The 24,974-nt window shown below is 35.0% G+C and overlaps 1 protein-coding gene across 2 annotated transcripts in view; it reads left to right on the plus strand.

Moving 5' to 3' along the window:
- LOC149780902 (putative ATP-dependent RNA helicase DHX35) overlaps positions 1-24,974 on the plus strand; it is a 460,487-nt gene that overhangs the window by 83,227 nt on the left and 352,286 nt on the right. For both annotated transcript variants that reach the window (XM_089937996.1, XM_089937997.1), the window contains 6 exons: positions 6,876-6,974; positions 8,801-8,925; positions 10,167-10,221; positions 19,325-19,420; positions 19,944-20,038; positions 21,395-21,472. In XM_089937996.1, the coding sequence (XP_089794122.1) occupies positions 6,876-6,974; positions 8,801-8,925; positions 10,167-10,221; positions 19,325-19,420; positions 19,944-20,038; positions 21,395-21,472 (548 nt within the window). The remainder of the gene's footprint in view (positions 1-6,875; positions 6,975-8,800; positions 8,926-10,166; positions 10,222-19,324; positions 19,421-19,943; positions 20,039-21,394; positions 21,473-24,974) is intronic.

The following is a 24,974-nucleotide window of genomic DNA, read 5'->3' on the forward strand; positions in this document are numbered from 1 at the left end:
CCGGCTCATTGTTTCTATAAGTTCAGTTGGAGCCTTTGGGTAGGCTCTCCTGCTTAAGCACTTTACCACCTGAGCTAGTTCTGGCAAAGTTTGATCTCGCCTCCGTGTGAAATTTCTAAGTTGCACCCTGAACAATTCTGTTTGATTCTCCAAGCCAAACCGCCTGCTTAGCGCGTTTAACAATTTTCAATACATTCTCCTCTCCGAAGAGTCTAAATCCGCTAGTACTGCCTATGCACTTCCTCATAAATTTGATGCTAGAAACATTGCTTTTTGGTCTTCAGTCCAGTTGTTAATTTCAGCAACAAGTTCAAAGTGAACTCTAAAGTCTTCCCATGGTTCCGAACCATCGTAGTTCGCTGGCCTCACTAATGGCTTTTGAAAATTCCTATTCCCACTGTTGTTTGCAACATTTCCCAGACTTGTAAGGTTTCCCTGAATTTGGCTTTCCAGTGCCTCACATTCCCGTTCTAGCTTCTTTATTTCCTCCAGCTGCGACCTGCTTTGCACATTAAAGGTAGGAGTTGAAGTTTGTAATGTAGTACCCAAACCTGTGTCTGGATTTCTCCGATGTCCAAAAATAATTGTTGGGGTATCAAGCCCTCCTTCCGCCATTTTTAAAATTTTTTACGATGAATAAGAGTTGTCTGAATCTGCATAAATCCAAAACATAATCCTCACTGATATCACTGTGATTTAAATCCTGGAGTCAACTTTAAGACAGTCACTCTCCAAAAGAAATACACTAGCTGCGATAGATTCCATTGCCGACATACTAAAACAAACCCACAACAGATATATCCTATAAGTGAAATTTCATCCTGTGGATTTATCACAATTGCGCACAACATCACAGACAGAATAATCCACTAAGAGTGAATGTATCCCACCGCTGCCACCAAAAATTGTAACCTGATGGGTTCAGAAATAAATCCATAAAATAATTCTGCTATTTGCATGTTTATTTACAATATACACTATGTACACTCCTTGAGCCTTGTGTTGCATTACACAAGAAAACCCCTACTTTCCTGTAGAGTTACAATTTAACTATCCCTTAGAACAGAGAGAGAGAAAATCTAATTAATCCTTTCACACTGAAAGCTACGAAACCTCTCCTCTTCCAAGTTTGTGAATCTTATTAAAACCGCTTTCCCAGTCCATAATTCAGTCTAGTTAAAACCTGATACTTGACACAAGAAAGCAGATAAGGGTTCTCATCCCTAGGATCACTGCCCTCAGGCAGACAGTTCCGTTATAATTAACAGCTCTAATTATTTCTACCAGTGCTATAGGGAAAACATAACTGCCCCTATCATTGTAGCATCACATTCCCCAGGTATCCAATTTCATCACACTATTATGCCAGTGGTGTGAGCATTGGAATCATTGTCAGTGTTTAGATTCTGCCTGTGGTAGTAGGAATCACATATCTATGTGAAGGTTCTGCCAGTGATGAGAGGAATGTTATCTTTATCAGTTTTATGGTTCTGTCAGTGGAAGGAACAATGATATCTTTGTCAGTGTTACAGTTTTGCCAGTGGTGAGAGCATTGGAATTATTGTGAATGCAAACCTGCCAACCCTTACGATTTTGGTGTAAATTTCATGACTCTTGATAACGATTCACCGATTTACGCTGCATGTAAAAAAATCAAGAATTCCAGATTTCTCCATCATTTTAAATCAGGAATAAAATAAAGTTTGTCCTGTTAAGTGCTATTGGTCACTGATGCCAGTAATGGTCCAGTATTGCTAGGCGCAACGTTAGTGGAACTCTATCCAGTTGTTCCAATTTGCCCTGTAGCAAGCATTGTAAAGTATATAATCTGTATTTAGAACAGAAGTTTTACAAAAATACTTGTGATGAAAACTGGGGCCCAACTGAATTTTTTTAAAAAATGGCACACGTACATCTTCATAGCAACTGTAATTTTTTTAAACAAACACTAAATGAAGACAGCTTTTTCAAGTGTAGGAATGTTTTAGATATTGAATAATTAGCATATATCATAATTGGAGATAATATTTTCCCGTGTATGTGCCGACACCACTAATTGTTAACCATTTGACGTTTCATCTTCAGGATTAATACCAATTCTTAATTAAGCTACACTAGACTTAAAATGTTTTCACCTCAAAGGAAAAAGATATGTATTCCACAAAATGTGAAGCATATACCAAAAATTGGCCTCACAATCAGCCATGAAACTTTGACGGACAGTATGCTTTTTGCACAGTAGTGTGCTGCATATTTTAGAATTGGGAATGTGCACAGAGGCTTGTATCATTGCTTACAATTTACCTGTCATGCATGTACTATATAAGAATATTATTATATAGTGCATGTATGACAGATAAATGATAAGCAATGATACGAGCCCCTGTGGACTTGTGGCAGAACAATGTGAGAAAGCACACTGCTAGAAAAAAGCATATAGATATTGTGAAAATTAAGAGCATCCCCAGCAGATTTCGGCTCTGGAGTACTTTAAGCCACCTACTCAAGTCCTGGAAGCTACCAATGCTGAAGCTTTGTTTGTGAGTTTCCTTGTTGGAGATCAACCACAGTGATAGTGAAAGAGTATTTCCTATTGTGAGGGAGAAAAAATAAGACAAAACTTAGTGTCTCCTAAGGTGCTGAAAATTTGCACCAATTTTAGTTTCAAAGATTAACCAGCAGGCAAGATGCCTGAAGTGTTTTGAAAACAAATTTACATATCATAACAAATAGTGTTGAAGTTTGTGTAAGTCAGTAAATTTTACTGCAAATTAATATGTATTAATCAATGTAAATAATATGTTTTATTTATATTTTGGGATTTTCATATAATGCGGTATTGACCATCAAAGTGGATGGAGCTGGTGTCATGGTATAATTTTTCACTAACTGTGTTCAAAATTCACTAATTATTATCCCTCTCTTCACTAATTGTGAGTCTGGAGGGTTGGCAGCTCTGTCAGTGTTAAGATTCTGCCAGTGGTGGGAGGAATGGCATCTTTGTCTTCTACCAGTTGTTGGAGGAATGATGTTATTGTTAGTGTTAAGGGTTCTGCCATTTGTTGGAATATATGCATCTTTGACATTGTTATGATTCTGCCTTTTGTGGGAGGTATATCACCTTTATTAAAATTTTGCTATATGAGAAATGGCATTATTGTCAGTGTTAGGGATCTGCCAATGGTAGAAGCAAAGTTGTCTTTGTCAGCTTTAAGATTGCGCAGATTGTTGGAGCAATGGCTTTTTTCTTCAGTGTTATGGCTTGTTTTGTCATTAGTGGGTGCTGGGGCATATTTGTTTCAGCTGATGTTGTGTCATAGTGGGTGCAATGGTATCTTTGTCAATATCTACTAGTAGTGCAAGCATTTAACAATGTTGAGCTTCTTCCAGTGGGGGAAGCAAGACATCTTCATCAGTGTTAAGGTTCTGCCAATTAAGGAGGCAATAACATCTTTGTCAGTGTTATTTTTCTGCTAGTGGTGAAAGCAATAGCATCATTGTCAGTGTTTGGGTTCTTAGTTTTGTGGGAGCATTAGCATCATTTGCAATGTTAAGGTTTTGCTATCTTTGTCAGTGTTAAAGTTCTGCAAGTGGTGGGACTAATGACATTATCAGTGTTAAAGTTCTGTAAATGGTGGGACTAATGTCATTATTAAAGTTCTGCAAGTGGTGGGACTAATGACATCTTTGTCAGTGTTAAGTTTCTGCACATGGCGGGACTAATGACATCATTGTCATTGTTAATATTCTGCAAGTGGTGGGACTAATGACTTCATTGTCAGTGATAAGGTTCTGCAGGTGGTGGGACTAATGACATCATTGTAAGTGTTAAGGTTCTGCAAGTGAAGGGACTAATGACTTCATTGTTAGTGATAAGGTTCTGTAAGTTGTGGGACTAATTACATTGTCAGTGTGAAGATTCTGCAAGTGGTGCGACTAATGACTTCATTGTCAGTGATAAGGTTCTGTAAGTGGTGGGACTAATGACATCATTGTCAGTGTTAAGATTCTGCAAGTGGTGGGACTAATGACATAATTGTCAGTGATAAGGTTCTGCAAGTGGTGGGACTAATGACATCATTGTCATTGTTATGGTTCTGCAAGTGGTGAGACCCATAACATAATTGTCAATGTTAAGATTCTGCAGTTGTAGAAGCAGTGTCATCATTGTCCATGTTATGGTTTTGTCAGTGTTATGTTTCTGCTAGTGGTGCGATCAGTGGCATCATTGTCAGTGTTAAGATTCTGCACATGGTTCTAGCAGTGGCATTTTTGTCAGCATTAGCATTCTGCCAGTGGTGGTAGCAATGGCATCTTTTTCATTGGTATGGTTTTGCCAGTGGTGGGAACTGTGGCATCTATGTAAGTGCTATGTTCTGCCAGTAGTAGGAGCAGTGACATCTTTGTTGGTATTATGATTCTGCCAGTGGTAGGAGAAATGTCAGCTTTGTGACTCATGGTTGTGCCAGATGTGTTAGCAATGACATATTTGGCATTATGATTCTGCCAGTGGTAGGAAAATGGCATCTTTTTTAGTTTTAAGATTCTGCCAGTGGAGGAAGCAATGACATCTTTAGTAATGTTATTATTCTGGCAGATGTGGGTGCAATGACTTTTTTTGTCATTGTTATGGTTCTGCCTGTGAAGCAAATTGTAGCATTGTTGTTGAAGTTCAGCCAGGTGTGGGAATGGTGATATCATTTTCACTGTTAAGGTTTTGAAAGTTATGGGAGCAGTGGTATTACTGCCATTGTTAAGGTTCTCCTAGTTGTGGGAATATTCATTTTTTCATTGTTAACCTTCAGCCAGTTGTGATTGCAGTGGCATGATTTTCATTTTTAAAATTCTGCTAGTTATGAGAGCAACAGTATTATTGTCAATATTAAGGTTTTGCTAGTTGTGATGTAATGAAATTATTTTCAGTGTTATGGTTTTGTTAGTTATGGAGTAATGGTATTTTTGTCAATATTAAAGGTTTGCTAGTTGTGGAGTAATGGTATTATTGTCAGTTTTATGGTTTTGCTAGTTGTGGAGTAATGGTATTATTGTCAGTGTTAAGGTTTTGCTAGTTGTGGAGTAATGGTATTATTGTCAGTTTTATGGTTTTGCTAGTTGTGGAGTAATGGTATTATTGTCAGTGTTAAGGTTTTGCTAGTTGTGGAGTAATGGTATTATTGTTAGTGTTAAGGTTTTGCTAGTTGTGGAGTAATGGTATTATGGTCAATGTTAAGGTTTTGCTAGTTGTGGAGTAATGGTATTATTGTCAATGTTAAGGTTTTGCTAGTTGTGGAGTAATGGTATTATTGTCAGTGTTATGGTTTTGCTAGTTGTGGAGTAATGGTATTATTGTCAATGTTAAGGTTTTGCTAGTTGTGGAGTAATGGTATTATTGTCAGTGTTAAGGTTTTGCTAGTTGTGGAGTAATGGTATTATGGTCAGTGTTAAGGTTTTGCTAATTGTGGAGTAATGGTATTATTGTCAATGTTAAGGTTTTGCTAGTTGTGGAGTAATGGTATTATTGTCAGTGTTATGGTTTTGCTAGTTGTGGAGTAATGGTATTATTGTCAATGTTAAGGTTTTGCTAGTTGTGGAGTAATGGTATTATTGTCAGTGTTAAGGTTTTGCTAGTTCAGGGAGTGACAGTATTATTGTAAAAGTGATACAGGGCAATACAGCATTGAATGGGTCACATTTGAGGCAACTTATGACCTCTATCAGAACATTTGAAGACTTTTCCTTAAATTTCTCAAAAAAAGAGCGTGATAGCTACTTTTTACTGACCTCTAACCCTGGCTATAATTGCACTATAATTGCTTTATTGCCATCACTTAGTAACAAATCATCACTAATAAGAACATAAGCTATAGTTTGAAACTTAATGATTTTCTTCTCTTGTTTTTCATTAAAAAATTGCAGGAATGAATTAAAATACAAAAGCTTACTAATTATTGGAGGTATCAATATGAATACCTCAGGGCTGGACATTCCAATAAAACATACCTGGGACCCAGCTAAGGCACTTTTAATATGGGGTACTCACCCATAGATGCAATTTAAAACTTTCTTATCATTTTCTTTTGTGCTCTGTGCAATGAAAGTACCCTGGTAATTATTTTCCAAAAACTGCCTTCCCTGGGTACTGTGTATGTTTAAATGGAACAGCTCTCAGAATATCTTGCAGTAAGCTGTAGTTATTTGACTTGCATTGGAATGATAGAAGGATATCAGATTGCAGTTTTTATGGAACCCTTGTAAAATTGATGTAGTGGTTTGTTTAGTACAGTAAAATCATAAGAACCTTGTTTGGGGTTTCTGTGGGGTTTGTTCAGTACAATAAAATCGTAAGAACCTTGTTTGGGGTTTCTAAGGGGTTTGTTCAGTACAATAAAATCGTAAGAACCTTGTTTGGGGTTTATTCAGTACAATAAAATCGTAAGAACCTTGTTTGGGGTTTCTATGGGCCCAAGTCTCAAAGCCTAAAACTTTATATTTTAATAAGAGGTTGGATAAATCACTTCCTTTTCAAACTAAAGAAGAGAAATCAAATACTGGTCTCTTATCTGTTTGCTGCTATTGATAAGGTAGTGGCCGAGTGGTCTAAAGTGCTCTCCATTACGGATCACTGCCATCTCACCTCTGTCTGTGTGGGTTCGAGTCTAGGATTTGGACAATGTGGGTATGTGAGAAAGCTTGCCAGTAGCTTCTCGTGGGTCAGTGGTTCTTCGTGTGGTTTTTCCGGGTTCTTCCTTCACCATTAATACTGGCCGCCATGCATAGCCTATCATGTGCTGAAAAATGGCATTAAACCCCACAACAACAACAACAACAACAACTATTGATAAGGTAATGAGAAAATATTATTTATGTAATTTCAGAGTCCCTGATTATCACCCCAGTGTCACAGGCCTCAGCCAATCAGAGGGCAGGCAGAGCTGGCAGAGTAAGAGCTGGGAAGGCCTTCAGGTTGTACACAGGTCAGTGTGTTATATTGTTTATGTAAATTATGAGATAAGATCATTTACAGTCATACAGTTTTATACATTTCTCTCACATTCTCCTCCATGCGATCTATCTGTTCCATAAAATGAAGATCATGTCTTCATTAAGAAACAGTATATTTGTGCATAACAATGTGCAAAACTAAATCATTGACATGGTGTGTACAACCTTGAAAAATCCTTGAGTTGCATGAGTTGCCTTGAAACCTCTTTACATTTGGAAAAGATGGTTTTATCCTTACAAGTTTATCAGATTTGTTTGAAAAACTCTTTGAAAATTTCTCAAGACACCTCTTTATCTGAGGGAATTATTTACAAAAAAAAAGATGCAAATAAAAATAAATGTGAAAGTTGGATGGATCAAATGACACCCAACATGGGGTAATTGCCAAAGGAATAGCATCTGCCAGGTTTATTGACATGCTAATTGCTAATTACTTGTTTTATGAATAAAGTTCAGTTTCCATAAGAAACAATGCTCCTAGAAAATTTCTTAGAACATACTTGAAAAGACACTTACATTGTCTGTATGCACCATGATTAAGTAATATTGGAATATATGGGGTATGATTTGTTTTTTTATAGAGTATTATGTGTTTTGTATGGGGGATGATGTGTTTTTTATGGAGTATGATGTGTTCTGTATGGATTATAATGTTTTGTATGGATTATGATGTGTTTTATATTGAGTATGATGTGTTTTATATGGAATATGATGTGTTTTATATGGAATATGATGTTTTTTGTATGGAGTATGATGTGTTTTATATGGAGTGTGGTATGCTTTGTATGAAGTATATGTTCTGTATAGAGGGTGATGTTTTTTATATTAAGTATGATGTGTTCTGTATGGATTTTGATGTGTTTTGTATGTAGTATAATGTGTTTTATATGGAGTGTGATGTGTTTTGTATGGGGTATAATGTGTTTTATATGGAGTATGTGTTCTGTATGGAGGGTGATGTGTTTTATATGGAGTATGACTTGTTCTGTAAGGCACATGATGTGTTTTATTTGGAGTATGATGTGTTCTGTATGGAGTATGATGTGTTTTATATGGAGTATGATGCATTTTATATAGACTGTGATGTGTTTTATTTGGAGTATGATGTGTTTTATATAGAGTATGCATTCTGTATGGAGTATGATATATTTTGTGTGGAGTATGATGTGTTTTATATGGAGTATGATATATTTTGCATGGAGTATGATGTGTTGGAGTATGATGTATTATGTGTGGCATATGATGTGTTCTTTATGTTATTAATTTATTAGGATTTAACATTAATAGTTGTTCCTCAAAAGACATGATTGAAATCCCTCATAATAAGCCCATTTTTGCTGATAAATCCACTCCATACTCTCACAAAATTTTGATAAATATTTTGTTAAGAAAGTCTTTTCCTGTGATGAGACTATCTCTCTTTACCAAAACAAGTACAATAAGCTGACCCCCAGGTCTTATGGGAAAAATTTCGTATGTGGTTCCGTAAAAAAGTTGTAGTTGTATCCTTATGATTTTAACTTGGTTCAAATGAACTTGAATATTATAATTATATTTTTATGTTATTTTGTGATATAATATGTTACTTCAATGACTAATTTACAGTAGCTGATCTTGCGCCATCTGTCTTGACCCGGTGGTATGTTATCAAATTACACCAAGTTGCAGTGAGGACCAAGTATTACATCCTTGTAGTTATTAGATATGTACTATATTTGTGGTAAAATTAATATAACAATGGAACATTTCTTTTGGATAAAATTTATTTTGTATTGGAAACTTTTGAATAACTTTTTAGAGGAAGAATATGATAAACTGCCCCCTTCCACTGTACCTGAGATGCAGAGAAGTGACCTGGCCCCAGTAATCTTGCAGTTGAAAGCTTTGGGAATTTCAAATGTCCTTCGGTTTCACTTCTTATCGGTAAGTTAACCAAGATTATTGTTATGCTGATTTTGTCAGCTGTTTTCCCTCAGTCAAACTTTTTACTGCATTTTAATCATATGTAGTTAAGTAGAGGTAAAGATGGATAAAATTTTACTGCATTTTAATCATATGTAGTTAAGTAGAGGTAAAAATGGATAAAATTTTACTGCATTTTAATCATATGTAGTTAAGTAGAGGTAAAAATGGATAAAATTTTACTGCATTTTAATCATATGTAGTTAAGTAGAGGTAAAAATGGATAAAATTTTACTGCATTTTAATCATATGTAGTTAAGTAGAGGTAAAATTGGATACATTTTTTTCCTTTTCAACATTTCAGTAATCCACTAATCCACCATTAAAGAAAACAGTGTGCTGTTAATATTAAATGTTTGGTATAACAAGGGATCCAGAGGTTTTATTTCTATGGAGGGATGTAGTAGCATGGTTTTTTGTTTGGAATGTCAGATGATGCTTACTCATTTCATTCACTGATTTATAATTTCAACTTTGTCACCAAACACTCGCTATCACTGTTGCCATCTTCATGTTTCAAACATTATGAAACTTAAATAATAACACAGCATTCATACTAGCATTTGTGAAACTTCAATATTAACACAGCATTCATACTAGCATTTGTGAAACTTCAATATTAACACAGCATTCATACTAGCATTTGTGAAAAAAACTGTTTTTCACTCAATAAGAGTGAATAGTTGATAATGTTCTGTCTGGATATTTTCTTAAATCTCTGTAATGTTGAGATACAAAGGCATATTTTTTCCCCTTTTCTCAAGTTTTGGAAAAATTAGAATGAGAGATTACACACATTAGATACAGATGACACAGTGTTTACCTTTTATGTATGTGTGGTAGGACTTTTTCAGCAGCTGGAAATAGAGCAGCTCCTTGTTTACATTGAAAACTTCTGTTTGGTTTGAAGCGTGAAGAAAATGAGAATGTTAAGGATTGCTTGGAACAGTTGAATTTGAAATTATTAATCAGTGTATGAAGCAAGTAAGTTTTGATAATTTTTCCTAATATTCATTGAGTATTTTCATTTTTTAAATCCTTGGGGGGAGTGGTAACAGCTGTGAGTGGGGTTAGGGGGAAACTAGTGTGTGTGTGTGTGTGTATATATATATATATATATATATATATATATATATATATATATATATATAAAAATATGTGTGTGTAACTTGTCATTGATAATTTAATGTTTTGTTTACAAGGCACCTCCAGCTCAGAACATGATCAGAGGACTGGAGTTGTTGTATGCACTTGGAGGTAAGGCACACATTTAAATATGAAAGGAGAACTGACATGTAGTTTACCCTTAAACAAAACAAAATCTTTTCAAAAGAAATTCATGAAAGTGCAAAGGGATTCTCATGTATAGTAGATATTATACAAACCATAGACGAGGGTGTCATGAATACTAGATACTGCTGACATCACAGCTGATATTACGATGCATACTGTACTGCACACATCACAACTGATATCATGCATACTGTACTGCACACATCACAACTGATATTATGATGCATACTGTACTGCACACATAGCTGATATTATGATGCATACTGTACTGCACAAATCACAACTGATATGCATACTGTACTGCACACATCACAACTTATATTGTGATGCATACTGTACTGCACACATAACAGCTGATATTATGATGCATACTGTACTGCATACATCACAACTGATATGCATACTGTACTGCACACATCACAACTGATATGCATACTGTACTGCACACATCACAACTGATATAATGCATACAGTACTGCATACTGTACTGCACACATCACAATTGATATTATCATGCATATTGTACTGCACACATCACAAATAGACTGATCTGGTGGCCTAGAGGTTAGAGCATCTGCCTCGGATGTGGGTTCGAACCCCATCTGAGTCATACCCAAAACTTAAAATGGTACTAACAGCTTCCTCGCTAGATGCTCAGCATTAAGAGGTTAGTGTTAGGACTGGTCAGCTTGGTGTCAGGATAATGTAACTGGGTGGGACATCATGCTACATGTTCTGCGACATGGTGCCCCAGTGCTAGACATCACCATAAACTGCCACACTGCAGACATCATAGCGATATGACTGAAAAAGTGTTAAAGCTATGTTAAAAATCCAAATCACACACACACAAAAAACATCACAACTGATATTATCATGTATACTATACTACAAACATCACAATTGATATTATCATTTATATCAATGGTTCCCAAACTTTTTCAGGCCACCGCCCCCTTGATTATCCTCAGCGCCCCCCCATGCCTTACCCCATAACAAGCATTATTCAGCATTAGCATGCCCCTCTGTAATCCCTCCAACCCGAAGGGGGTGACTGCAAACGTTGGGAACCACTGATGTATACTATACTGTAAACATCACAATTGATATTATCATGTATACTATACTGCAAACATCACAATTGATATTGTCATGTTTACTGTACTGTAGTCATCACAACTGATATCATGTATACTATACTGCAAACATCACAATTGATATTGTCATGTTTACTATACTGCAAACATCACAATTGATAATGTCATGTATACTATGCTGTAGTCATCACAACTGATATCATGTATACTATACTGCAAACATAATTGATATTATCATGTATTCTATACTGTAGTCATCACAACTGGTATTATCATGTATACTATACTATGGTCATCACAATTGATATTATCATGTTTACTATAATGTAGTCATCACAATTAATGTTTTCATGTATTCTATACTGTAGTCATCACAACTGGTATCATCATGTATACTCAGTGTTTCCCTTTACACACATTTGTGCGTCTGGGATGCATGCTGAAGAAAAATGATGCACACATTTGTTGCCTTGCGTTTGACACAAAGGTTTCACATAATGCAATCAGGATTTATTTAACCCTTTACCTCATAAATCATAGTTACAAGTGCAGCGCACTATAAATAGAACACCTGTTACCTAGTTGACCCCATATGCATAGGCCTGCCTGTGAACTGTTAAGCAATATAGTGTATGCTATGTTTAACAGCAAGTTTAACCATTTTACATCTTTGGTACACATCTATTATATGTGGAAAAATTTAGGAGTAAAGTCCGATTGTTATAGCTGTGTAATTATTTATCACGGAAGAATTTTTTATGTGCTTTAAAATCTTGAGAGAACTCGTTCACCGTCATGTCAGTGAGGCCACGTGACCAACCGTAGCTGCCATTTCTCATACTGTAAATTTACAAGTTTTTCGTCTGCATCTACATCACTAAGTCATCTAAATTTGATAATTTATAAAAACTAATTGCTGCCTACATCAATATCAGAGCCTTTGCCTAGGTTATTGAATCTTTCATAGTTGTGATTCTAATTGTGAAAACTTCGTAAGTACTTAATGAAATCTGCGACCGCCATTTTGGAGAGTGGAGATTACGACCCAGCTACTTTAAATAGCAGATATCGACCAGCGCATAAACAGTGACCACGTGATCTGACGTAATATTCATTCGCAGAAATGAATGTAGTATCTAATAGGGGGTTTTCCCCAAAGGTGGCGCTATGAAAACCAGCTTAAAATGGTGTCAAAAGGCGCTTCCATGTGAATGGTGTAGAGGCATCCAAAGACGCTTGCATGAGGTAAAGGGTTAATATCCAATGCTTTGGACGAGGGATGGCATCGTTTATACTTTGAGCATTAGCATTGACTGGTTCCCTGCTTTGTTTGTTCCCTGCGTTCCATTCCTCTATTCGTATAGTGGAGTGCAACGCAGGAAGCGTAAGAAACAGGGAACCAGACTAGCATAGGCAATGTAATAACAGAGTAGCTTCCCCATCTCTAGAGAGCTCTCACACAATTTTCATCGAGCTCAGCAAGATGTCAGGTCTCAATGCTTGTTGCACTAGAAAGTGATCTCCAACTTAAAATGGCATGCACTAAGAATCATTAGCAAAGAAAGTGATAGAAGCAGAACACAAAAGAGTAACTGTGGACCTAACTTTAAAGAAAAAATGGAGACAATAGTAACCTTGACTGGAATACAGCACATCCATTAGGATTACCAGTGTGACTTCTAATCGCGTGATTGCAAAGACTGCAAAAGTGAATAATCCTTTCATGACAGGGTTTAAAAATTTTAAAAAATATGCCCTCCTTTGCCTCAAGATAGCTGGAGAACACATTATAACCCAAGGCATTCTTTCACAACAAAGAAATCAGTAAACTGGCTGAGACAAATGTGTTATTTGGATTACAAAGTCAGAGGTTAATTGCAAATTTTGATGGTTTTTAGCTTTGCTGCAATAAAAGAAAGATCTTAAAGTTCAAGTATAACTTATTAGAAAGTAGATGAATCATTATCCTTCTTGATTTTTGGATAAATGTGTTCTTGGATGAAGTATAATGAAACCGATGATAGTGTCACAGAATTGTAACCGAGTGGGTTTTTGGACTAAATGAACAAGCCAAACACAATGTGGGAAAGATGGAAATTTATGAATGAATTAATAATGATAAATATATGATGTAAAAATACAATTGAAAATAAACAAAACAAATATTAAATAAAATGAAGTGCAGATCCAAGAACCCTCATGGACTGCACATACCCCTTAAACAGTATTTTGTTTAACAAGATATTCACAAAATCTCGAACAAAATTATAAAGATTCAAAAATAATCTTACACAAGATTCAAAATACTCTTGACACCACTAAGGTTCAAAATAATCTTGATACAACTTAAGATTCAAAATAATCTTTGATACACCTAAAGATTCAAAATAATCTTTGATACACCTAAAGATTCAAAATAATCTTTGAAACAACTTAAGATTCAAAATAATCTTTGACACAACTTAAGGTTCAAAATAATCTTGACACAACTTAAGATTCACAATAATCTTATCACGACTAAGATTCACAATAATCTTACCACGACTAAGATTCACAATAATCTCATCACGACTAAGATTCACAATAATCTTATCACGACTAAGATTCACAATAATCTTATCACGACAAAGATTCACAATAATCTTATCACGACTAAGATTCACAATAATCTTATCACGACTAAGATTCACAATACTCTTATCACGACTAAGATTCACAATAATCTTATTACGACTAAGATTCACAATAATCTTATCACGACAAGGGTTCACAATAATCTTATCATGACTAAGATTCACAATAATCTTATCACGACTAAGATTCACAATAATCTTATCACAACAGACAGCGTTGTTCTGGAAGCTCCAGATGACTCCAAGAAACTTTAGACAGCTTCGTAAAGCTTCGGACCGCTCTAGTTATATTCACAATAACATTACATCGACATTATCGGCTACAAACACGGTCAGCTACCATAATAGTCAGCTACTATAACAGTCAGCTACAAACGGTCAGCTACGAACACAGTCAGAATCATCTTCAAACACAGTCAGAAACAGCTTCCAACACAGAAACATCTTCCAACACAGACACAGCTGCCAACACAGACACAGCTGCCAACACAGACACAAACAGCTATAATAAAACCAAACGGGACATAATAATTTCTGTATAATTTCTAGATATATGATAATACTTTTAAAAAATCTGCGTTGTAATAAACACATTGTTATGCGATAACACAGTACAAACCGAATAAGCTTCACCTGTCAAAAAAAAAGAATGTAAATTTAACACTTACCCCTATGGCTGGAGAATAAAGGAGAGTGTATACTCCTTGACATGATCCAAAAACGACCAGTGTGGTTTTTCGTGATTCGTCTTACTTAAATCCATAGAATGAGTACAAGTTGGGGTAGAATACCCGTGCATATCATGTTAGTCATGACCATGCATATCATGTTAGTCATGATACCTGACACAAGTAATCTGTGGCTAGGTACATGTTAATACAGTCGCTTACCTGGAAAAACACATTCACCCTATATAACGTTGTACGTATGTACAACAAGAAATAGTCTAATTGTTTTTAAGACAAAACCAAGTTATTTCTTTGCCTAATTCTGTGACAGATAGTACTAATTTTATGACAGGCAGTAAATTGCCATTTGGTTAAAAAGATTTATTTGGCTGTTTGTATTGGCTTATATGTAATGTATTGGTCTATAATATTGCTTCAAAAAGATTATTAGGAGACTCTTAAAAGTACGACTTTAAAAGAAAAACTAATACAATTAACCTTTGAATGGATGATGCATTTGCTTGTTAATGGCACAGGGGCTTATTACAAAGAAAATCTGGAGTATCCAGGGATGGGGTTTCTAACCTGTAACAATAAAACACAAGGGAAGACATCAATCCGCACCCCTCAGTAGCTCCAACACTGCTAGTTTATCCTAACTGCGTCTGCTAATTTCCAATTTAAGCCAGTCGTAATCAAGAATAGTTCAATTTTCAAAACAGCTCGACACACTTAGTTCAGTTTGTGACGTAATAGAGAAAATGCAATAATTGTTCGCCGATTTGGATGTTAGGACAAATATTGTCTAGAAGTGCCGTTTTGCATTCGGGTAGTCTTGGATTTCACCACTGACCGAAAGGTAAGATCTGAACAACCTCGAGTCCACAGTAAATGTCGTTAGTGTACATTGTGATGTGTTTTAATTTTGGTGGCAAAAACAAATATTGATTTTGGTAAATTTGGTGCTGATTGCTGGTTACATTGTTACACAGTGCAATGTTAACTCCTGAAACATACTTATTGTTGAACTACAGACTCGAGGTTGTTCGGATCTTACCTTTCCCTAGACTACAAAGTAAAAAAAATAAGAAAAAAGAACTTACGGTAATGCAGATTAAATCCAAATTGTAATCAAAGAATTGAAACACAAGTGCTATTTTTGAAACGTTCTAAGTGAATCACAGTTCAAAATCCAATGAAATTCAAGATTGAAGGCAATGATGTCTGTAATAGTCAGCATTGTACTGATGTGTCAATAGTCTCTTGTTGAAACACAGAAAATATTATTCCAGGTTTTGAATTCTGGTAAATGTCTTTGTCCAAGAATTATAAGAGCCCTTTTGTATTTCCAGGGAAAACAATCACTTGAATTCAATAATTTAAAGAAAAGTAAAATTCAGCCCAAATTGGTCACAACATAATACAACTTGTAAGATGTTAAAGCGCGACTGATAGAATTTTTATTGTAACCTCAGTTATATGACTACTTTTAAGATCCAAAACAGATTCCAGGATGAGGGTCAAAAGTTCATACCTCTGGAAAAAAATAGAAGTTTGTTATCAGTTGACATGTGCTTTATATCACATAGTCCAGGTATGACCTTGACTCAGCTTAATGATTCTCACTCTGAGAAAGAAAAAAAAAAAGAAAACAAAAGTTGTTTCCCAAAACTGTCACTGATTTTGGAACAAGTTCAGCAACTAGATAGTGTTTAAATTTTGGACATTGTCAAATCAGGTAAACAATGTTACGCTACAATAGAATGTAATCGAATTGAAAAAATGTAAAACGTCAGACAATTAAATTAAATATACATAATATATAAACTGCCACACTGCATACATTGTAGCAATATGACTAAAATTGTTAAAGCTACATTATAAATCAAAGTCACATTCACTCACACATCTGCACATAGAGGATACATGCGCATAATGAATTTTTTAAGTCCCACTTTCTTGAGTTTACTCACATGCTTCTCATGTTTAAAAGAGACACATGTCCATAAAGAACAATATTTGTACCGTATTTTCCGGCGTATAAGTCGATACTTTTTGACTTGAAAGTTCAGTCTTCGTCTTATACTCCGAATCGACTTATATATGGATTGTGTCATTGAAACTTCATCGACTTATATATGGATTACAGTATCCGGTATGCCATTGACATTGCTCTATAATCGGCATAATCGAAAACAGGTCACATAGAAGTACAAATTCATGTTAAATTACTATGTCAATAAATTGTCATAAACTAATATGACTGCGTTTATATTTGTAAGTTTTGTCATTATTTATTTTGCATTCTGCGTGTTTTTTCTTATTTCTCAAACATAAAATAAAAGAAAACAATTTACCGTACCGGTAAAAACTTCACCGGGCTGCACAGCACACTTACGGTCTATACTCTATAGTGTACTGTACTAATTCAAAGCATATTGTTTGTTCCTAAAAAAAAAGATATGAAATAACTGGTCCATTAATATTTGATTTTCCAGTATAATGTTGGACACACGTGAGCAATTACCGGCATAGCTTTTTGATTGATCCAACTGATCCTACAAAGGGATGTAATCCATATTAACTCGAGCGTTCTAGGATTATTTATAAAATAATGTAGATCATGCATTCTACTGAATCCCCCAAATCATATGTTTCTAATTGTATTTGACAAAGTTTCTCAAATAAATTAGGTTTAAACTACACTAAAATCAGATATATAGATGGACTACCAGTACTCATAGATCATCAGTGATCCATGATTTTTAGTTTCACAGTTCAGTTTAAAGCAAATTGTAATGTCAACACTTCACCTATATTCTTTCTTAACCAGCTGACGATTCGGTGTCTCTCTTTGATTATACTAGTTGTTGATAAATTGGTCTTTGGTTTCCAACAACAATCAAAGCCAGTTGCCGCAATTGTTTAGACCTTGATATTGGCTTTAGCTACCGATACTAGTTACCATATTGCCGGTACCCCATTGTTCTTTATCATTAATCCCCATCAATTACACTACCCGTTTTTAATATCAATGGGATTAAGTACAACAGGAAATGATGCCCACTCCCTTCTCTAGATGTAAATAATGAATTTAGCCATGGGCATTGTTTTCATTGCTATAGTACGGGCACATTTTAATGAGTTCGGTATATTTTGATCAATCTTTTCAGTCATAATCATTCATATAAATATCCCCGTACAAATCATACAACTTATCTCACAATGCCTCCTGTCAAATCACGCAAGTCTTACACAGCGGCTTTTAAGCTGGAACTTGTAAAGTTCTCATCTGTTGAATCTTGCACTCAAGACTGGTTTCAACTGGATGGAATAATCATAGCATGCACAGCCACGTGGCTCTTGTTGCAATGGATATCATAATTAAAACAAATATGGTTTAAACTAAAATAAAATCAGATATATTGTGAGCGCGTGCGTGCTTGTGTGTGTGCGCACGAGAGAGAGAGAGAGTGAGAGATGAAAAAAATTGTCCGTGTACAAGATCGTTCTTTTATTCAGGGCGGTTTTTATTTGTAGCTTTTGCAAAGAGAAAAAAGACGGTATTTTGAGTTACCTGACGATTGTGATAATCCTCATGTATTACGAGCCTACTATATTCCATTATCAATAAACACCTCTAAATCAACAATTCTTTCTTGTTTTAATTACGATGTACATTGTCACAACAACCACATGGCTATGCAGTGTTATTTACACGGTAATTAAACATGCATAGCGCTTTGGCTATAATTGAAACCAGATTGAGGGCAAGAATTGACAGAATAGGTCAAATCAGCGAGGCTGCCAGTAGGGAAATGAAGCTTTTTTTAGGGAAATGAAAATCTGTCAACATTTTATTGAAGTCATTGTCCATACAAAATTTGTTATAAGGACAAGAGATCATACCCATTACTTTGTATTCGAACTCGCCGATAAAGATAATAGTGGGGTATATCATTGAATAGATTAGTAATAAAATGTTAATTATATCCAAGTCCAAACAGAACAAACACTTAAAAAATAGTATATATATATATATATATATATATATATATATATATATATATACACGAATCGATTTAACAGAGTCCGTGACTTTCAAATTTACGATAGAAAATGACAAGTTTGTATAAGTTACGTTCGTAACTACAGGTAATAAAATGAACTACAACGTGGATGTGCTTTCAATTATAATAAAACAAGCATGGACTGTTTATTCAGCTGTGTCAATTGATAACAAAATATAGCAGTTCAGAAGTAAAATCACAAGCATGTTAGCATCGGTAATGCAATTTCACGATTGCCGGTAATATGGAATATCATACAACGATACCATCAATATTCATGCAACCGGAAGTTACTAGTATAAAATACAAAGCCAAGTTATTGACCTGGCCTCGTCTTATACTCCGAATCGACTTATATATGGACGAAGGATGGAAAATTTACAAAATTGGTCAATTCGACTTATACTCCGCATCGACTTGTAGGCCGGAAAATACGGTAATTGATTTTTATGGTGCACAGTACCTACTATGTTGGAGGTTATGTGTAGTCAAGGATTATACATATTTTGTTTTAATGATGAGGTCTTTAAATCTCAAATGCAGCTCTAGAAATTTGCAGTTGAGAAGCCATATTTTGAAGAATTCATGTTATATTTCAGCATTGGATGAAAATGGTAACTTGACCTATCCACTTGGACTTCAAATGGCAGAGTTTCCACTCACTCCTATGTTTGCGAAAATGCTTCTCATCTCAGGTATTTATGTTTCTGATTTTAAAATACTATTAATTTTAATGGCATCTTTATCACCTGTATCATGCCAAGGAAATATGAGCTATGGGGATGCCATCCATTCTGGACCTCTTAGACAAGAATAGTTCATGGATAAACACATTTATGTAAAGGGATGAATTTATATATCTTGATGAAAAGATGTGTCTGGCATCACAGTTTAGGTTATATCTTGAAGGTGATGGTCACACACCATTGAACTGGCACTTATCTCATTTACTTTAGTTGTTAGGAAAGGAATGTAAATGTATTTATTGTTATTTTCATTTAGTTGTTATTTAAGTATCTGACTTATTAGAAATGTATTAAGTTCTGGTATTGTTTAATCATAAAATTACCTGCCAAATATCTCAGCAGGGACTAATTAATAATAGTCAAGGCAAAGTGCAAATTAGATTGCTTTATTTACTATCAGAATTAATTGTATGTTTATGCTAATGAGTCATTCTATCTCGAAGTCTCAGTTAAGGTTGTTTTTTTTCTTCAGGTGAATTTAAATGTTCTGAGGAGGCTATTACAATTGCAGCCATGTCTCAGATTCAGAATGTCTTTGTATCACCAACAGGGCAGAGGGGAGCTGCAGTAAGTACAGTCAAATATGATCTAGGTATTGCTTTCATGGTCTCACCTCTGAATTGTGAGATATGATCTCACCTTTGAATAGTGAGATATAGTCTCACCTGTGAATGGCAAGATAGGTATCACTTGGGAATGGTGAGATATGGTTACATTTGTAAATGGTGAGATATGGTCTTGCCATTCACTGGTCATGCATGTGAATTGTAAAATATAGGCACAACTTTTCCAGTTGCAACAGAGATGGCATTGTTTGTGCCATCATCGAAAACATTAAGATTATGTATTAAAGCTTTTATGTCATTTCTGTGTCAGTCACTGTATTCAGTTGAAACTTTGCTGTAATATTACTATATGCATAAATGTGAGAGAACAGAGATCAGCTTAGGACAGATCAGGAGATATGCAAATATTTGGTCAGGAGAGTTTTTACTTCGAAAGAGGGAGGATTTTCATTGACCTCAGTTTTAGCATGCATGACACAAATTATAACATTTGAGCAAATTTCCATATTTTTTATATTAAAATATTGTCACAGGATAGTGCTGGCCATAAATTTAGTGACCTTTCAGTGCCATTCAGTTCTTGTTGTGGCCAATAAACTGTTTGTAGAATAAAGGCTCAGATAACAGACCTAAACTCCAAGAGGTCTCTCTGATTCTCTGATGACGTGGGCAGTTCTTGCTCTAAGACATGGGATGAAATGCAGACTTAAATTTAAGTTTAAAAGACACAAATATCAGGTGCATCATTCTAAATAATAACTCACTGAATTTATATCACAGTGGTAGTGTGCATTTGGACAAACATACTCAAATTAAGTAACAGTTCATTATGATAGATGTTGATATAAATATTTACAAATATAAAAGTTTTAATGTTCAGATTTTATATTAACTAATTGTTTAGTGATAGACTTATAAACATTGGCTAACATTTAATTATATGCTGATAAGTTAACTTAAGACATTCTATTAAGGAGTTAAAGGAGTGATGGGAGGAACGGAAGTCATCAATTGTATTGGGAGGAAAACCCTCCTTGTTGGGAGCTTTACATATATATATATATATATATATATATATATATATATATATATATATATATATATATATGTCAGTGGTCTTCATACATTAACAAAGTGCTTTCCACATCATAACTTTAGTTTACTGTGGTCTTTTTCTTTCTGACATTGCATATATGCCTTACCCATTAGTAGAGGCACAATCATATTGATTTAGAGGATGCTAGGGCCAGTGTCAAGGCTTTCAGGAGATAAAATTATTTAACTTGCTTTATTTTATAATTGAAATGTGCTTTCATGTAACATCCTCAAGGATTGATCTTCTGCTCCTTAATTTCAGGATCGTGCCAAGAGAAAATTTTCTGTTGAGGAGGGAGATCACATCACGTTGATCAATGTATACAAAGCTTTCATTAAGGTAGGTTTCTGTCTGCAGCTTAAACATGATACATTTTCAACTCATTTTTTGCCTGTAATTCACTCTGTGTAAGTTGTTTTTGTTAAACACAGTATGTTGCTTACATAGTGAAGCCATGGATGCGGGGAAAATATTTGTCTGTGAAGGATTTGCACAAAAAATACTCTGATTTGCTGCCACTAGTTACAATGCAGTTTTACCTCAGAAAAAGGCACCTCCATGCATGCCACAACATGCCATGTCACACGAAAAACATGATTTTGGACTCCGACCCCTCCCCCCAACATGGTTGTGTTTTAAAAATCATGATTTTACTGGTTTACTTCTTTTTTTTTAAATTCAAAGATAAGTAAAAAGCCCTTATCACAATCAGGAAATAACATTCCATGACCTCAGAGACCTCAAATAGTATGGAAGATATTGGCCACAACAAGACTTGTCCAGTTTTGACATATGTTTCCATAACATGTTCCCAAAATGGAACCTTTCTAAGGTCTTGGTCTTGACATAATTCAACTTGTCTAAGTTCGAACCCCTGTCTTATACCTTTGCTGAAGCAGTCATCATCCAAGACTTGCTTCAGCTTCTAGGGTGAGTGAGCTGCCTGCACTGTCCATGGGTCTGAACTATATGCTGCAGTTCCATTCCGATAGCTCAGTCATACTAATAATGTCACCTGGTTTTTTATAATAAGAGGTTACCATTGATAGGCAACCAGCAAATAAAAATCCGCTCTTTTATTGATTGACCCTTTTGAAAGAGAAGCTGCAGGACCCAGTATGAACTTATGGATGCTGTCCGAAACACGTGGAGAATTTTTGTGGACTTTTCTTACTTGTTAAAGGCAGGAATGCAAGACATAACCCCACAATTACTGATTGCTTGACTAAAAGGGGCTGTTAAATCAGCATACTCTGAACTCTCACAGGAGACTCTTTAAGATTTTGACTCAAGAAATATGAGCAATTTCCACAAGCCTGGTCTTTGAACATAATATTTCAATTCAAGACAAAATGGAGCCACCTGAATGGCACACTCAGTCTACTTTGGCTTTTATCTGCATGACATGACCTTGTAAAAGAAAGAGCTGAATCTTGTCGAGCCACTGGTAGCTACCCAGACAGTTAAATTGCTCCATTCATGACAGCATAACCTCAGCTCTGGACATGATCGTGCAACCTTTGCTGGATTTGGCCAGGAAACTTTGAGTGTAACACATAATCTTTGGTTGTGCTAGCTTCACATTAGAAGGTGTTCATTCTTTCAGTTGAGCAATCATTGTACTCCTACAGGATGGCATTGGTAAAGTTTGGATGCACAAGCATTTCCTTCTGTTCCTACCTAATCTCTTAAAGTAAATATGATTGGGTAATGTATTTGACAGAGAAAGGAAATTTACCATCATGCTTCTCTGAAAATACCTACCAGATCACATCACTATCAATCTTTTCACCCATCCTTGCATATCTGATCATCCTGTCATAGGTTTCTTTCAATTCTAAACTGGTAATATATTGGATAGGGGTTGCCACCCAGCAGAAACAAGGGGAATAAATATACAGAGTTACTTCCCTTTGTCATTATACAATACAAACATAAAGACATTTTTCATCTTTCATGGAGGGCTGGATTTGGAGGTAGCAGAGAGTAATTTCATAATATGTGATTGGGTAAGTATTTGAGGAGAAAAACTATTTGCTAAAAGAATTTTCTTTTTACTTCAATTCTTTTTCCACATCCTGCATTGGATTTACAGATGATGTGATATATGCATATTTAAATTTAGAATTTTGCTCTCTTTGTAACAGGTAATGTGCAGATTCTTATTCTCATTTTTGTAGATCATTACTAAGTTTGTATGAGAATCAGATATTATCATATTGTAAATACTGAGTGATCATAATGAATAGTTAAAAAACAATAACACCAGTAATTGAAGAAATACACTCAGTTTTGCACTTTGATTTAGCAGTGAAGTATAGAAAACATTTTATGAAGAAAAAAAAATAACAAGATGTATAGAGTTTATTTGCCAACATAAAGTAATATTGACATTTGGTTTTCACCAAAAGACTTTTTAAGTCTAGTTGGTCCAGAAAGAAAATGGTGCTTATTGCACATCTAGAAGGGCTGCCACAGTGGCTATATTGAATATCATCTTTTCACTACTCCTAAATGAATGGACACATTAACATGACTTCTTGACTGATTGACTTGTGAAATCAAGGTGTTTTTAAATGAAAATGGGTGTTCTTAAATGAAAATGGTGCTACTCAGACATCTTTAAAAAAATATTCTTGAAAATCGTGTTATTAATACTCCAGGATGAATTGTAATATCAGTAATATATTTGTCATATATTTTCACTGAAATACTGCTTATGAGTCTTGTTTGTCCTAAATGAAAATGGTATCAATCTGACATCCAATATGACCACCACAATAGCTATCATGAAAATCTTGTAACAGCTACATCTCCTTGATGGCTGGTCATATTGATATTGTTCTTTCACCAAAAGACTTCTTGTAATGTCTGCTTTGTCCTCAAGAAAACAGTGCCAGTCTGACATCCACAGCAACTAGTTTTGAAAATCTTGTTATTGCAGAAAAATGTCAAAAATGATATCAACACTCATTAGGTTAAATGGAAGAAATGGTCATACCTTGAATTCCTGAAGTTCTTTTTGGGACATTTGTTTCCACTTTCATTCCCTTTATACTTGCTATTTTGTATATGTGAAACATATAACAATTTGAGATGTGTTAATGCTGAGGACAGACATGATTACTAGTTCTCTTTTTTGCAGTGAATTTTGATTGGATTTATGTGGAAGGGGTGTGTGTATGTGTCAAATCTGTACGATATCACTGATATATATTATTTTCCAATGTTATCATCTTGCCAAATCCAATAAAAAGACACCACATTGACTATAATGTCACAAGTCTTATGCTCTTAAAATAAGTACCAGAAAAGAGTGAAAGACAACAAGCTTTGTTAAATTCAACAGATAATTTATTTCCCTAGAATACATTGTGAAATGAGAAAAATGAACTTACGGAATTGAGGATTAAATCCCAAAATAATACAAGAATTACAGACACAAGTCCTAATAATTTAAAGTCCTGAAAAAAAATTAAGTAGAAGTCCAGAATAAATCCAAAAACTGAAGGTGGTGATGTGTCTGTGGTAGCTTATAGAGTTTTGATGTGTCAACAGTCTTTGTTGAATCACAGCAATATAATTCCAGGTTTTAATTCACTATAAATTACAGTGAATGTCTCTGACTTTGAATTTTATCAGAGCACTTTTGTATTTCCAGAGAAAATAATCATTTGAATTCAACAATTTGAAGAAATAAAACTTCCATCCAAAAATGAAATACTGGACACAACATATTATGCAACTTGAAAGTGCTCGATCTTAAAGCATGACTTCAAACAGTCCCCTCACCTATAAGATTATATAGTTCTCTACTTGACCTTTGGTCACAATAAGCATT

Source organism: Sinohyriopsis cumingii, chromosome 16, assembly GCF_028554795.1.
Source record: "Sinohyriopsis cumingii isolate HCF-2022 chromosome 16, ASM2855479v2, whole genome shotgun sequence".
NCBI classification, from domain to species: Eukaryota; Metazoa; Mollusca; class Bivalvia; order Unionida; family Unionidae; genus Sinohyriopsis; species Sinohyriopsis cumingii.